Below are 17,390 nucleotides of genomic sequence, written 5' to 3' on the forward strand. Positions count from 1 at the left end.
GATTGATGCCTCTCGGCCTAAAGGCTGTAGATTAACAAACCAGGAACCTTATCATACACTACAACATAATTCCTTAAAACGACCTATCCAGAGTAAGTTACGAATAAGTAAATGCTAATATCATCCTCAACAATAATGTTTACAACAGCGTTGAATTCCCCAGAAATGTCTGGACCTCAACAGTTCAGACTTTTCGTTATACCTAATCAATATGGTATCAAAAAGTTATGAAAACCTCTTTTCTACAAACATTTCGATAAACCCGCAAAGAGAAACCACCCCCATCATAACATTATTGCTTTTCCACTCAAACACAAAACATTACCCCGCCCCTGAGTGTTACATATGCAAAACAAATCCCCATAGCACAGCGATCTGCGAAAACACTTACCCTTGTGGTGATAAGCGTGAGCTCCGATTAAGGCTGCGCGTTTCATCGTCCGCTCCAGCGCCACCCGACGTCGAAGAACCTTTAGATGCGATCGGGCTAAGGTTGGCACTACCCGGTCTGGAGCTACCGTCCGCTAACGGTCCACCAGGTGACAGCGCACCAGCACCCCGGCCAGCTCCGCCACTGTGCCGCTGATCGTCAGCATCGTCGATTACGTTCTCGTTCGTCACGATCTGTTCGAGCATTTGTATTTTCAACATTTTCACGTATATATTTGGTTTAGCTTGGTGAAGACTTTCCCTCCCGTGTGAGAGATATGAGGTGGAAACTTCTTCGTCTTCTTCTTCCTCTTCTTCACAGTGATCACCTCAATCAATCATCTGAGGCAGGTCGATATTGGGATGATTATGAAGCTACGGACACCGTAGTCGTTTTCCACAGACTGGACACTAACACACTCACACAGCCAGGGGTTGGATATTTCACACTACACTTTTTCGCTCCCTACCCCTTGCTGTGGGGCACATACACGCACACATACATTTAGAAACACGTACACGGCCTGGGAAGAAGAAGAGCAATTGAAATTAGTAATACGGTTTTGGGTCGCGCAGCACCTTTTCCCCCTATCGGCCAATTTCACGGCTACACACCCACAGAAACAGAAACAGCGCGAGTACACTATAGCACACCAACAAACCAATTTTGGAGTAATTTTCCCCACACTTAACGCCACCGCCCCCTCTCCCCCTGGTTCGAACCGATTTTCCGATACTTTTCTGTGCAATTTTTCCAAACCCCTGCTCTGGCACACTCACACAATCTCACTCGCGTGGGGTTAACAAGATCGGCCACAGTGGGACACAGAACGATCGACGTCTGGATGTTTCTTTTTTCACCTCGTTACAATTACATTCCAACACGCGTCTTGAACCGCCACCCACTACGGCTACGGCTCGACGAAGTTGGTGTTGGCGTACTCGCGTCACGTTTTGGTACGACTTTTCCACTGCCAAGTACCGCACCCGCACGATGCGCGCATCCGTTTCACATTCGTCTCTTGTCTTGTGGTTGTGCATTAATTATTGTTGCACTGCACTTTCATTTCACCTCCACTGGCAATGCCACTCGGGCCCGTCGAGTCGTCACAACGGTTGGCGCAGTTGCGTATTGCGTTACGCCAGCCTGAAAAAAAACCTGCGCCACACCGAAACGCTACCACCTATTTGTCCATCAATCAGCGCCGGTGAAGGACACACACATCGAAGATGACGATGATGGCAGTTTTCCAAAATTTTACTCCACTCTCCAATCAAACCAGAGACATAGATCGAAACATTCGCCTGGGTGTAATTTGGTAGCAGCCGGAAGTTTGTATCCTTTCCAAGTGGCCAGAGCTAAAGCCTTCAATGTTTTAAGTCCTCTAGAGGTAGCACAGTCACTGTGGAGGGGAAAAAAGAGAATAAAAAGGCTTATTATTACACGCTGTTCATGACGCTTTATGAGCTTTACGATGGGCAGTGAAATCCAGCACAGAAATTACGACAAATTGAACCATAAATTTAATTTAAACGCGCCTATTCAAACACTCCTCCAAAGCCTCGAATCGGCGATGAGCGAACGAGATAAATCAATCCAACCGAGTGTGTGCTCTTATGGGAAATGAGATTAATTTAACGTTTGATTGTGTTCGACTCCTCCAAAGCCTCCCTCTCTTCCTGCAATGTGGCTGAGATGCGACGAGATTTGGTTCATTACCTGATTTCGACTTTTTCTTCCCCCCCAAAAGCTCTTACGGCGGAAGAAATGTGTGTCGTCTCTTGATACGAAAAACACCCCGAAAGACGTAATTTAGACGCACGGAAACCAACTTTCTACTGTGCCTAATTCCATCCGCAGCAACAGCAGCTCTTCAAAATGTATCGACCGTCAAGACATTGATCGAGACGATCGAGACGTTCCGAGACCGTCGAGTTGGGGGAGAAGATCATCACTTTTCACACCCTTTTGGGTGGACAAACGAAGCGACACATCTTCTTTTTTACTATCTATTGGGTATCGGTAGTGGTATTAGTGTGTTCCTATGAAGCGATCAATCATATCTGGGCCCATTTAGTTCCGCCTCGTCCACAACTTTGTGCGGGGGTTCATCGAATGGCCTCACTCGGACTTGGAGAATCCAACTTGAAAGCGTCTCCCAAAAGGTGCGGTTGTCGAACGCTTCAACTTTCGGCAGACGCACCCACAACAACAACACAATTGCTAGACACACACTCAAACACCCACTCCTACCAGCATAAAAAAGGCACAGACAGGAAAACACGTTTCACGCATCGGCAGTATCGAAAGTAAGACCCATAAATTATCTGCTCGTTGTTACAAATGCCTTTTTCTTGAGCGCGGCGCGCAGCCTGCGAGCCTTCTTCAAAGTGGCCATTTAAAGCGACAGTTTCCCCCTGCGAAAAGAGACACCGCCAAAGACCTTGATAAGGCAGGCAGACGCGCAAAGAGTGTCTAATTTGTTGCACAATCCGCATGGTCCCCACTGGTGATAACGTGATTGTGATTCTAATTCATTTGACCGTCTATATTTTTGCTTCTTATGTACATTCAGACGATTAACACATTCCATGAAGCTGTCTTAATCTCATTTGCAAAATGTGGCCCGGACTCGCTCCACCTCCCCTCCAGGTTAGACAGATTTGTGGAGGCTACTACAACCAATCTCCGGACCGCGCGATTAATTCCCAAACGCAAAATAAACACAATTTAACAAATCACCATCATTCGCACGAATGCGCCTGGGGACCATCTTTCAATGGCCGTGCCGCTGTAGTGTGCTTTGTTATTCTTCTCATTCCTACTGCCCTACTGGTTCATGTTGTATTTGATGATCACATCTCATAAAAACCCACGCCTTCTAAACACCTCATGTTTTTGCCGTTGTCTTACTAACACAGACCCCTCTTCCATTCCTGGTCCAACGCTGACGATCTAGTTTATGCTCTACGATTTCGTGGGAGAATGAATGGACGATCCGTGGCACACAACAATGCGCCACAACCGTTTCGGACTGAACAGATTGCTTGATGCTCCAACCCAACAAAACAGTCAACGCTTCATCTTCATCCACGCAAAGGTTTTTGTTATGTTTTACATGAAAAGGTGAATTCGGCCAAACACCGAAACTCATCCACACCCCCAGCTTTTTTTGGTTGGATGTTTCTTTTTTCCCTTCTTCGCTCTCTTTTGCTCAAGGTGTGACTTCTTGCTGTATCTGTAATTTCAAAAAAAAAAAAAACCTCAAACAAACGTTGCTAAAAACGCAACCCAGAGACTGTTGACTCAATGTCACGGGAGTGGATGATTGTTAGCAGCACGGCGATGATGAGATAAACCTCATCGACCAGTGGCTTGCAGACCAGATTAGCACTTGAAAGCAGATCAGCCGATCGATTGGAGTGTACAATATTATAGGAGTACAAAACAGAGAGTAAGCGTGTATCTCTGTCGGTCACTGTCTGCAAACGACTTCAGACAACTTTGACGATCGCAGATCTGATCAACAGTTTGTTGATGTTGGAGATGTTGGGCGTCTGTTTAGCCGATGATGGTTCTGTGATGTTTCTGTTAACCGCCGCGTTTCAAGAGGTAGTGATTATGATTTTATGGGAATTTCAAGGCGCACAAGGCCAGGTTCAATCTGTGGGTGGTGGTGAAGGTAAAGATGAAAATTGGAGCACAGATCACGAGAAAAATAGGTCAAGGCTTTTACGTCTTGCTTTCATCACGCTGCGTGAAGCTATTCAATACATTAGTTTTTCTTCTTTGGAAAACCTGTTGGAGGGAAAATCCTAAGAATTCATCTCTTCATGATCAAAAGACCATTTTGCGAACGGCTCTTGGGGTTTTGTATTGCCCAAGAATGATGTGGATACTTGGGATCTTGGAATTGAGGAAACTTTTGCAATTCCCCCTCAACTATTTCGCACCAAATGAAACAGATCTTGGAAAAAAGGTTCTTGATTTGTATCTCCCATGGGACGGCCGAGCAAAGATGTAACTAATTCCTCCTCCCCCAGGTAGCTAAGGTTGTGGATTACACATCTCAGATAGCTTCCAATGTGACATGAGCCGTCACATAACTACGTACTTCATTAGAATTTAGTAAATTGTGAAATGGAGTTCCTTTTTCTGGAATCCCCCCAAAGTTGCTATTTCGCTTTCAATTTTATCATCTTTTTATTCTCCCCCAAATCACACCTTGCACTCTCAAGGACTTCCGGGTAATCCGCAACAAAACAAAACACGTCAGCGTATCCCACTCTCTCTCTCTTTCTCTCTCTGCGAGTGCTTTCACCCCCTCCAGTACAGAGGAAAACAAAACCAGCATGGGAAGTTGATGGATGAGGATTTAGATGCCGTACATACCGGACCGACCGACCTTCCGTGGGTGTCCCGACCCAACCGACCTACGAACAAAAATTTCCTTTCACTCCTGCGTGAAAAGCTTCCGCTTCCGTTTTTTAATCCCGCCGGTGTGCTCTACCAGCAAACTGTTTTTTTTTTTTTGCTTCAATTTCCCTGTCCATCTCTCCCTCTTTCACCACCGTCGTAACATGCTTGAAAAAACAATTGAAAAGTTCTGCCACCTGTCGAGCATTTGCCTCAGCAGTCACTGTTGGAGGCTGTCCGGGACTCCTCCCACCTACCTTCCGGTGGTGGTCTTATTTCTCTTCGGGATCTAATTTAAAATTAATTAAGCAATCCCATCCTAACAAAACTCCACCTCCCTTCGCTTCCCCGGGGCTCCCTATGGTTGTCGTTGCTGACGCACCCGGGGACCAAAGGTCACATCCTGTCACAATCTCCCAAACACGTCCGGCCACGACTCCCTCTTGTTGTCTCCCCTCCAAACGCAAACCTCATCTCCACATTAACGCCAACCGCGCTTTAACTCATGGTTCTCCAGCCAGCGCCAGTGTTGGGGTAGCATTTTCAGCGGTTTTCGCAATGAATACGGCCTTGAGTTGCAAAACCGACGTCCGACGACTGTACAGAGAACCCTTTCCCCCCACCGGCCACAGTAGCAGTAAGTGACGTGCAGTTTGGTTTTAACGCCCTCCCACAAACAAAACCATTACATTGTGTCCGTTTCGTTACGATGTCACTCGGTACGTGCTGGCTGACGGAACCGGCCAAAACCACGAACCCCGGCCAATGATTGCCAGCATTTGTATCCCAGAATTGCCCTCGAGTACCTCGTAGCTCTGACTGTTTCTCTCTCTGTCTCAATACAGGGCTGCAAACTAACGCAAATTACCGTTGATTTATGCTCCAATTGTCTGGCGTCCGCAAATAAAAACTGTACGGATCTGTACTGGGGAGGGGAGCTAGAATGAACGATGAACCCTGCCAAATGGGGTTTATGACATTTTTCTCACGCCTCAAAATGCCTTTAAAATGGGATACAAGGGAGATCCAACAACAAATAATGGTATGACGATACTGGTAACAGTGGCATCACGTAAAGGATTTACATCCTATAATATATTATGGCAGTTTTTATGGCAAAAGGAAACAGAGGTATAAATCCTTCAACGAAACCCCTTTCTACCGCTTGCAACCTTTTTCTCTAATCGATTTACGGTCCATTCTCGATCTCTCCAACTTGGAAAGACATTTCGAATCACTCGAGCGCCCGATCGAACCTGCCATTTGTGATTTAAACGTTAATGGCGGTCAAATTAAATCCATCTCCCCCATGCGGCAAGAGGGACCGAGGACATAGAAGGGCCCATTAAACACGTCACTCTAGGTGCTGTTGTGTCCACATGGGTGACATTTCCGAACGGTACACGCGGGCAGGGCATCCTTGGTGGCTGGAACCCATTTCAATCTGGGTGTGTTTGTGTGTGCTACTAACGACCCTTTACACCAGACGCGTGTGTGCCTAACAACTCCGTCCTTTTTTTTTGCTGGCTGTGGTCGTCTGGCAGTTAAATTAAGGTACGTGTGACAATTTTCACACATTCCCAACATCAACTCGATGCCGTCGATTCAGGCAATTCATCAATGTAACGAAACGCACTCTAATCGGAAGCAGTAACTCGCAGTGTGTTCGAGCGCTGTTGGTTTTCAAGGACGGTTTGCAGTTGCTTTAAAGTTAATCAGCACAGCAAAAAAGCATACCTGAACGAATTCAGACGTGATGTCTTGTTGGAATGTCTGCCCTGCCGTCAACATTAGCGCGCGGATTAATAATGTGTGCATGTATGTATTGTTATTTTTCGATTCGACCATTCCGGGGCGTTTTAGGGGGTGGGTGTGATTCGAATTTTCTTCGAGCAGTTTGAGTTTTCGAAACCTAAATTACTTCTTGCCAATCGACGCCACTTCTGGCAAGCCGTGCCCGTGTTGGTGTGCATAGTGGTACAGGGTTGCGCGGCCACATCACACCACACCGAACGGAGCCAGCCAAATTCATCCGTGGCCATCGTTTGAAATCGTGCCAGGCCCAAACATACACCAACCGACCGACCTTACCCAAAACCGCCCGGTCGGTCGGAGCAGCACCGACCGTTCTTGTTTCTCCATTCGTTTCTCCATTCCGCGAGTTCCGTGTAGCGTCCGCTTTTTTTTTTGTTGTGTTGTGGTTGCGCGCATGCAGAATAGGCAACAGGCAAGCGCAGTATCGCAGCGCGAAACGTGCGTGCTTTTTCAAAACGGCACACAAAATGGTACGCCACCAAGTTCAAATTAAGCGGTACGGTACACGGTTGGCGTAGCTGCTTTTGCGCGCCTTCCACGAGCAACAAGTTGGCACGGAGGAGAGTTCGCCGGAGACCGTCCGCTGAAGCTCTATTAAAGCTCCAACTGAACGTACGGAATGGAGATGTTACAGAGTGGTTGAAGCGAAGGGGCAACGAGAGAGAGAGAGATGGAGAAGCAAAAACACGCACCTCGGCCTGAGGTGTTGGAAACTTTGAGGTGAAACTTTTGTTTATAATCACCTTCCGCGCGGTGTTATACTCGACCAGCGAGCGAACTCTGAGTTACCGAAATGCGTGTGCGCATACTGTGTGTGTGTACCTTTTGCGCGGGGTTTGAAACAATTTCGGCCTAACAAACGCGGCGTCTAATGTAGCTACAAATACAACATAGAAAATAGCAACATGAAGGTGCGCTAGAGCAAAATAATTAAACGTGATTATATATAAATCAACTGTGAGCTAAGCTCTCGAAACGCACAAATCAATTCAGACTCTGGGGCAAAATAGTGAGAAGCGTTCCATCGCTTGTTACCGATCCGTTGTATGTGTAGCACATTACGCGTGGTTTACATGTTTTGCGGCTAGTTACCGACAGATTGTCTCGAGGTGTAATAACTGTCTGTCTGAGGTGGATTTGCCCAGGGGAAAGGAGAAGGGTGGATTTCTCCTCCCAATATCAAAAGCAATTTTACATGTTTTCGCACAAATAGAAAACATTTGAATTTAGGTGACTCGAGAAGTCGGGAGTATCAGTTGATTTTCCAAAAGATGAGTTTGATATTTAAAAGACTCAGTTGAAAGACCAACGCCATTATTGTAGTGGTGGGAGCTCGGAATCGGACCTACCCGATTCCAATTCCATGTTCGAAATCAATTCCGGAGCTGATTCCGATGCTGGAATCAATTCCGATTCCAGAGTCGATTCCGGAGTTGGTTCCGAAGCCGATTCCGGAGTAAGTTCCAGAGCCGATTCCGGAGCTGGTTCCGGAGTCGATTCCGGAGCTGGTTGCGGAGCCGATTACGGAGTTGAATTCGGAGCCGATTCCGGAATCGAATCTGGGATAGGCTCTGGAATCGATTCTGGGATCGGCTCCGGAATCGATTCCAGGATCGGAATCGGCTCCGGAATCAGAATCGACTTCGGAATCGAAATCGACCTGGGAATCGCAATTTGCTCCGGTAACGAAATCAGGCTTAACTCCAGAAATGGAATGGTTTGAATTGAAAGAAGAAGTGTGTGAAGCAAAATAATCTCCATGTGAATAAATCATTTATAAGTAATTTTGGTTCTTTGCCGCTATTAACATATAGCATCATTGGACCCAAACGCCTATTCCTATAAAGATGCCGAAACCGACTACGTTTCGAAGCAAATTCTGATTTCGGAGTCAATTCCGATGTCGGATTTGGTTTTGATTCTGGAACCAATTCCAAAACCAATTCCAAGTCCGGAGCTGATTCTGATTCCGGAGCCAAATTCCGGAACCAATTCCGGAGCCGATTCCGGAACCAATTCCGGAACCAATTCCCGAGCCGATTCCGGAACTAATTCGGAATTGATTCCGGAAACTGATTCCGGGCCTACTATCTGGAATCGATTCCAGAAAACTTCGGAGCTAGCCGGTATCGATTCCGACGAAATCTTCATTTTTCCCATCACTACATTATTGATTTTTGAAGTAAAGTAAACCACGTTCCAAGTAAACAAGTCAAATGTGAAGACTAATACAACAAGATATACACAAAGATTTAAATATGATTGTGTTTTTGTCAATATTTGGACTTCAACCGAGACGATTGGATTATCCTAGTAGAACTGTTTCGATCTAAACTGTCTCAACTCAACAACTGGAAAAGGTTTATGTAACGCTTAATTTGATGCTAATGTTATTAATGTTTGTAATTATACTACAGAAATACATTTTTAGAAAGGATTTTGAAGTGATGTTTCCAGAGTACTTCCTTTCTTCAAAAACAGCTCCTTAATCCTGGATTGACAATGAAGTGCTTGCTTAATTGATAAAGTTTAGGCCATAACTAGGATTTAACTAAACAAACATAAATCTTATTCCAAGATCTTTTAAAAACGAATAGCTTCCAGCAATTTCAACTGCGCCTGCAGATGAACAATCGGAAATTCCTAGCCCGACGTGAACTCGATTCAAGAAGTTCTCGAACAAACGAGATCGCCCAACCTTTCCCTTTCTCTCTCATCTTTTAATGATTCGGTTTCCCGCAAATGTTATCAACCGTAGCGAATTCCAGTAATTCAGTTTCAGCACAGAAAGGCAAGGATATTAAAGCGAAGAATGTTCTTTTCATTCTACCACCCCGTTCCAAGAACTAGGACGACGATGGAACGCGTAGCGCATCCTACTTTCTTCGCTGGCGTGTACTGAAATTCTTTCTACCGCCGTGATGCACGGGGAATGGTGCCGCGATGTAGCGGACAAATTGAAAGTGAACTTTCAATCCCCGGTTTGCTCCCCCCATTCTGACCCTGGAAATCGATCCAACACCTGGGAAACCCCCCCGCCAGTGGCAACAACTATAATGGAGGGACGACAATTTCGTACGGCAAGGATAATGGAGGTTCGTTTGAAGGCAGAGAGCTGGGTTTAAAATTTCCAATCAATTTTTCCATCACCTGATGTACTGGTTGTTTTGTTTTGTTTCTTCCTGCACCATAAAGCTTGCTGCCTGCTCCATTGCATCGGGAAGTTTAATCATTCGATCTAAGCGAGTGTGTGTCTTTCGTTTCCTGCTCCGTCCAGGCATCTTCTGGGCGTCGATCACAGGACCTTAACTCATAACAACCTCATAAAATGCCACTTCATTTACTCGCTTTGCTGCAATAACGTGCCTGGGTAGGGTAGTTCCTCCATTGCCAATATTGTGTCTTTAATGAGGCTGTGTCTTTTTGCTTCCTGCATGCTGCACACAACCCACACCATTCGCAGCGGGAAATGTGGCACAATTATGACGATGTGACAAGTTTTCTGCAGTCCGAAAGTGACACTACTTGTTGCCTGCTAAAATTGAGGAAAGTAGAAAAACGAGACCATAACCCGGGGGCCAAGACGACAACTTCCTCACACCCGTACAATGCAATGTGAAGAAAGCTCCCGAAAGAAACAGAGGGAAAAGGCACACGTCGAACAATCGTGTTTACAAACAATTTAACACGCACTGCGCACACTTCGAAAACTGCATTCAAATGGGAAGTGGGAAGACACAAAGAAAAGAGTAAAAAAAGCCAACCAACCCAGGCAAGAGTCATCCGGCACCGGGCTCAGGCCTGTAGTCTTCAATATCCAAATGCATTTTTATGTCCCCGTCTCCGGATTTCCACGGTCCTCATCCACTTGCATTCTCTTTCTTCTTCGTTTGTTCGTGCCCGATTATCGACCCAATGGAAGAAATGCATATCACACCACCATTTCAACCGCACAGCACCACAGTTGAGTAAAGCGGAGACGCAATCGAGAAGATCATAAACCGAACATAGGCCATAATGCACCCGCACCAACGGCAGCAGTAGCAGCAGCAGGGAGACATTCCGGAAAGGATATGCTTGCGTTGCTTTTATGCCCGACAGTGGCAGGAATATCATCGGTCCCGGACACTGATATCTCGGGTCCGTTGGCTGCTGTTGCCTGACTTTTATTAAACAAACACTGGAATACTGGAGGCTCAGTGCCTGCAGAGAGTAAGCAGCGAACGCCTTCATTGGTTCGCTCGTGTTGTTGTGAAGTAGGGCGATGATACACGTCCATAAGCAAAACGAATAAGACGCGGCCTGGAATCTCTTCATCGGCATCCATAACGGCTCGAACACTTGATGGCTTTATGCTAAAAAGGGGCCTTGTGCGCTCTCGGTCTGATCTCCGTGTGCCGGAAATGAAATCGTCAAAATTTCCCCATTTCCTTGCTTCTCTGACTCTCTCTCTCTCTATCTGTGCCTATCGATGACAAGGAAAGGATGTTTAGCAGACATCCGCGTGCCTTCATCTATCGGCATCTTGTGCTGTGCGGGCAACACTTGCAACCGTTGCCGGCAAGTATTGATATTGTGCAGTGCACACACAACTTCGACGTTATTACGATTTGGAAATACGATCGGGGTGGAGTATCAGTTCCAAAAAACCACCACCACGTTTTCCAATCAGTGTCACTGTGTGTCTTTACAAGGGGATGAAACATCAAGAAAAAAGGAACGAACTTGTGTAATCGCTTTAGCGACAAAACGCTTACAACCCACCAATATCAGTGATCGTAAAACAAACAATCTGGTAAAGGCAACAAACTCACACACAAAAAAAGACACCCGAGGTTCACGCTCCACTGAGTTGTCTTCAAATTATGTAAAATGAAACCCCAGAGCCCACGGTGAACAGGGGTTTGGGTGAAACGGAAAACGAGGGCAAAATCCTGCGGACGAGGATGATGCGACGGGCGATTTGTCGCGCACTCTGTGCAACAGAACATCGCCTCAGCATCTGCAATTGTGCAATTCGCAACCCATTTGCGCGCGAGGGTGGCGTTGAATTATTTACTACGACGACCGATTGACGACAGCAACCGACCCAGAACGAATGGATTGATCCATTCCGTTTTGTCGCCCCGTTCCATATTACCGGGACAACGCGTACCAGGATGACCGCTTTGCCATCGACGGCAATCCCGGTTGACATTATCGCGTTCAATTGCTCCATTCCGGAGGGGCGCGTGCATCCAATTGGCCCTCACGGAGAGCTCAGTCTCGCTTATCACACTCATGAAACACAAGAGTCAATGTAAACCATTGGTGCAAGACAAAAAAGTGCCTCTGTGTGTCTGTGTGTGTGTCGGGGTTATTGCCACTGTCCAAGATTAAATGTCGAGGGGGCGGAAAACATTCTACTTTCTTCGTAATTTGTCTAATAAATTGTGACATTTTTTTCCACGCATTGCAATACTAATCGTCCGGTAATGCGTACATCCGGCGAAGCCCTTATCGCTGGTTGTGGAAATCTGCAAATGCACTCAACCTGTTTTTTTGGATTTGAAGACGGATGCGATGGGCTTTAAAAGTTAAACGGCTCCCTTTAAATTGGTTGGCTCGCTTGCTGCTTCTTCCACGCAAAGCTTCTCCCGTGGATTTGGACATCCGAAAAAACGAGTCATAAGCTGTCCGAACGTCGGTACGCTTCAGCTACTGACAGGTTACTTTTCATTTCATTTTTTAATGACCCAAACGGGGAGAGGAAACTAAGGTCTTGCTTCTTGGGAGGGAACACTCCCTACCCCGGTTCCGACGAACGCTCGGACGTGCTCGTTAGCGCGTGTGTCTACTGTGGGCTAACTTTGCACGCAATGTTGCTTCAATTTCGCTGTTTTACTTCATTTTTTAACACGCCTCAGTGTTTCGCGTTCTACGCGTTGGAAAACGGCCACGAAATCAACTCCACCATTTTTCAACACCCAACGAACGATGACAGCTCTAGCAAGCGCATTCACGAATCGTCACCCGGTGTTAATGAGTGAAACTAAAGGCGGCATCGGTCTAGCCTAGCCTTCTGGAAACCATATGGCCCTTTCGCTGCGGAACGTTTGTTTCCTCGCTAGCGCATAAATTAATATCCGCGCGCACCGAGCGGGGGGGGGGGGGGAATTGAAATCAGAAATGTGTTGTTCCGGCTCCGGACAGAGACGTAGACGCCCGCATGGCGCGAACGGGCTTACTTCCTTCTTTCTGCAACAAAACAAAAACGACAGTCGACAACCGGCACTCTCCTCTTCTCGCACGCTATCAGTGTCAATTGGTTCTTCGGTTGCCTTTTTTCCCCAGCGCTTTTCTCCAGCTATTTGAATTAATTTTTGACACTTGACTGGTGCGCTCCACTATATCTCCAACAACATCAGAGACATCGCGTACGGTGCATGCAAATTGACTGAGGCGTGGGGTATGGAGCGGGAAGGCGCTTTTAAAAGCACTTTCCTTCAAACAGCGTCTGCTGAGCGGTGATGACTTCTGACCGTATTTTCAAGTGCCAATGTCCGATTTGAAGTGAAAGGACTTAAGGCAGGGCGTCGGTTTCGGGTCGTTCATCTTCATGTACAGTTGACCCTTCCCTGAAGGGCTCGATGTCGTTTTGAGTGTCATCCTCTCCAAACCTCTCTCGCTCGGTGTTAGACGGAAGTGGGACGGTTTTTGTTTTTTGGGAATTGGCCCCAGAAACCCTACGCAAGATAAGGGTGAGAAGATGATCCTAATAAAACACGATACTTTATCGCTTCCCCGGTTGACGCATACCGTTTCGATGGCAGTATTTATCGGTACAACCCCTGATGGGCGGGGTGATTCGAAAGGTAAACATCTTCATCTTCACCCCGCCCGAATGACCGAATCCTCTAGCCCCCAATTGCCGAAAATCGGACGGAAGCGTTTGAAGAAAAAAATGTGTCAAATATCGAGCTGACCCCGTTTCTCACCGAGCAGACGACGCCGCTTTTTTTTTGTTGGTCGGTGAAAAGCGAAACTTTTCGTACAGTGCCACACAAAGAAGCGCAACACAGCCGAAGAAGCAGAAGCAAACAGGCACATAACTTCTGCTGCGTTCGAAAACTGGGAATGAATTTGCTTTTAGCGCTCAATCAATTATTCACAATAGGTTGCGCTTAAATCAGGCCTGAAGCGGCTTGGGTAGTTCGGGTCCGTCGGGCGGCCCGCCGTTTGTCATTCGGGCCCGCAGTACCCAACTTCCGCCATTGCCACGGTTCACCGGGAATTTCAAACGCGGGCTCGACCACAGCATCCCATCGCGGGCTGCTTCACACGCGTGATAAGCGCGCGTCAACAGTGCGCGCTCATGTTGGCAAAGGGGGGCCGATGCGTGTTCCTCCCTGTTACGGCGTGTGGATTAACGGGTTATCATCCCGGTCCGTTCCGATCAGGGGGAATGGGATGGATTGGGTATATCATCATCAGCCCAGGCCTGATCATCGCTTCCGTCTGTTGGACCACTTGGGCTTGTTTTTACACAAAGTGGGCAGGAAAGAGAGGTCGTGTGGGCTTCCGCAACGCCAGCAGCTTCCCTCAGACGGAGCACCCAATACATTCAATCGGTCCAGCGAGTGTCTTCGCCCCAAATTCAACACTCTGCGATGCGCTGAGAAGGCTACAAAAAGACGGAAGACGGAAGAAAGATTATTGATTTTTGAACGCAATTTAATTATATCTCTCTATACTCCTCTCTCTCTCTCTCTCTCTCTCTCTCTCTCTCTCTCTCTCTCTCTTTCTCTCTGGCAATCGATGAAGGGTTTTTTTTTATACTGGTTCGGCCATCTCTCGTCATTAAAAACAACAACACAACTCATCCGATTTTGGAAATGAGTTTAACATGGACCCGTTGTGGTTGAAAACGCATGAGAGAGCGGGAAACGGTTCCATCTTCCCCAGGTTCCAATCAGCTTCATCCGTTTTGGGGTATGTTTTTTTGTTGCTGTTGTTGCTGTTGTTGTTGTGGCCACTGATTAAATAATTATCGCCCGACATTTCTGACGACAGCTCTTGAGACCGCCGTCACACAAACACACATACCACAGCGAGCATGTCCCTTAACTGATCGAGGAATCGAAGGGAGTGCATCGAACCGCAGTAGCCTATGATTTGTGTGAACAGCGCATCAAAGCGCATCTTCACTTTACCACCATCAAAGCACGTTTTTGACACATTTGCCCGCCTTTTGCTTTGGAAAAACAAACACCAAACTGAGGAGCTGCCTGCAAAACTGCGTCTGTTTCGTTACCTTTTGCCCGAGGTCGCCGTGGTCGTGGACGCACAAACAAGCCCTACACGACTGGTGGTGACCCTGCCCAGGTGAACCTGCAGCAAACGCGCTGATTGAAGCAGTGAGACGACACGGTCAAGCAGCGTTGGACTACGGAGGTTATACAGTGTGTCACACACGCGCGGCAATCACCACACAACAATATACACCCCGACAGAGCGCGTAGGATAAGTACTCGCGGGGACACACTCGCACACACTCGTCGGATGATCGTCGGTTGTCACACACGCGGCAAGGTAAGCTCACGGCGGCTACTTAGACACACCTTAGATAAGCATTTGCAACGCATACGAAAAGCAATTCGGTTCACTTACACTTTCCCGCTATCACTGTGTGTTGTCACCGATTTCCGAAAATTCGCACCATGTACACACACACACGCGCGTGCGAAACCGCGGTTTGTTTTCGATTTCGGCACTCGGAGCGTTTAGAAAGCGCGCGCCCTACCACCACACACCAGCAACAGAGCAGCTTGTTTGCATTGCACTCCGATAGAAACGCCACGCAATAGTGTGTAGTGTGTGTGTGTGTATAAAGAATACACGGCAGCGCACACTACATCCTCTGGCCAGGGTTACTTCACACCAGTACAGTACACACAGAGAAACAGCTCACCTAGGTAGTAGCACAAGGATGCGGCGGCAGCCACAACCAACTGTTGCCCCGCTGCTATCTGTTTTGCGGGTGAATTACTTCCACCAAAACACACACACGCAACCCTTCTTCTTGTTTCACACTTTCACACACTGTATTTCCATACCAAAACGATAAATTGTATCCTTTCAATCACTTCCTCAAATCGTTATCACTTCTAATACACGCGTCCGACACCCCCCACACACACACACACACAGACACACGCGGACACGGGTCACTTTCGATGGTCGAATTGCAGAAGCGGGTCTTTCGCGCGCCAAGCCCTCCTGTGCGGCAACGTGCTCACTCCTACGCTATTGTTTAGAAAATGTGCGTACAGTCCCGGCAATGGACCCAGCTGTGTGCCTGGGGAGCTGTGCTGCCGTGCTGCCGAAGCGAGACAGACGATCGAGCTCGGTTGCGGTGGCGCGTGGTGTCGTTTCTTTCCCGCCGCTGGTGCGTTCGGGCCCGCCGTGTGGACGCGAGCAACAGCCGATGCGCTGTGATTTCTCCAACCCAGGGGGTCAGTGGTCGGCAAATCGGTTGCTAGTTGCTCCGCTGAATTTGGTATTTGTAGAAACATTTACCTATGATTCAAAACTTCAAAATAATTTTTTCTGCAAAATTAAATAATGCAGTATAACACTTCATGAAAGTGGAATTATTTTACCTAATTTTTTGTTGACATATTTCAGTTTCAGTGTGATGCGGTCTAGTTTGCCAGCTCCTGATTCAACAATCTCGTTCGCACAAGTGCAACCTCTAGCCATCTCGCTCTTTCCAGCCGCAAAGTATAGCTCCAGCAATGTCACTTTCCTGCTCGAACACGAACGTGCTTGTTGCTTTTCGTCAAAATTCCTTCGCTCAGCTGAGAGTGTTTTGTTGTGAGGGAGGGGGTCATTTCCATTTTTTTTTTTTCTATCTTTCTCACTCACTCTCTTTCTCTCACGTACTTTTGCTCTCACACACGCTCTCCCGCTCCCATGGAGGCGTAGAGAATTTCAAAATAAACATACCGATGCACAGAAAAACCGTTGCAATCGGTGTAATTTGGCCTGTAATTTGTTCTATCTTTATTGGTAGATTAGATTATTGGGGGGAGGCCCGTTTCTGGCAGATGGTACAAAAAAAAACTAGCAGTTTTTGTTTTTTTTTTCTATCAGACGTGTGAAATGGCGTGTAAATACGAGGCTGTGTATGCAAAGATTTGCTTGTTTTAATAAATTTAGAACAAGAATATTTGCACAATTAGTATAATTTTGGATGCTTTAGCTTTGAATTTGATCATGAAAAATTAAGGAACATATTCAAGAGGCCTGCGATGGCGTTCCCAGGGTACAGTCGTCAATTCGAACGACTCAATAACATGCCCATCATGGGTTCAAGCCCAGAATGAGCCGTCCCCACGTAGCAAGGATTAACTATCCGGCTACGCGGTAATGAATTAAGTCTCGTAAGCCTGTGTATAGGCCGACATGTCCGTGTAGGACGTTACGCCAAATAGAAGAAGAAGAAGATCCAAGAGGCCATAAAAAAGGTATAATCTCTTCCATATCGCAAGCATCTCATGTCGTCTTCCAAACCTTCTGATTACCGAAAAGAACTCGCAACAACACCCCCTCTTCATTAAACATCAATCGTGCGCCCACACGTGGCTGACGTCTATCCCATCTTCCAATCCAAACCTTTTCACGACCTACACGTGCCATTCGCGCGGGAACGCGCGCGCGTTACGCGACAGATTCCAGGGCACGCGTT

General features: G+C 47.0%; 1 protein-coding gene across 5 annotated transcripts in view; it reads right to left on the minus strand.

Moving 5' to 3' along the window:
* LOC120899623 (rap1 GTPase-activating protein 1) overlaps positions 1 to 15,969 on the minus strand; it is a 161,100-nt gene extending 145,131 nt beyond the window's left edge. For 3 of the 5 annotated variants that reach the window (XM_040305675.1, XM_040305674.1, XM_040305671.1), the window contains exons 1-2: positions 15,612 to 15,969; positions 392 to 953 (exon numbers count right to left, since the gene is read on the minus strand). In XM_040305675.1, the coding sequence (XP_040161609.1) occupies positions 392 to 651 (260 nt within the window). In that variant the 5' untranslated portion in view covers positions 652 to 953; positions 15,612 to 15,969. The other 2 variants (XM_040305672.1, XM_040305673.1) reach the window with 2 other exon arrangements.
* Between the last annotated feature and the right edge of the window lie 1,421 nt (positions 15,970 to 17,390).

The sequence above is a fragment of the Anopheles arabiensis genome, chromosome 3, assembly GCF_016920715.1.
Source record: "Anopheles arabiensis isolate DONGOLA chromosome 3, AaraD3, whole genome shotgun sequence".
In the NCBI taxonomy this organism is placed as follows: domain Eukaryota; kingdom Metazoa; phylum Arthropoda; class Insecta; order Diptera; family Culicidae; genus Anopheles; species Anopheles arabiensis.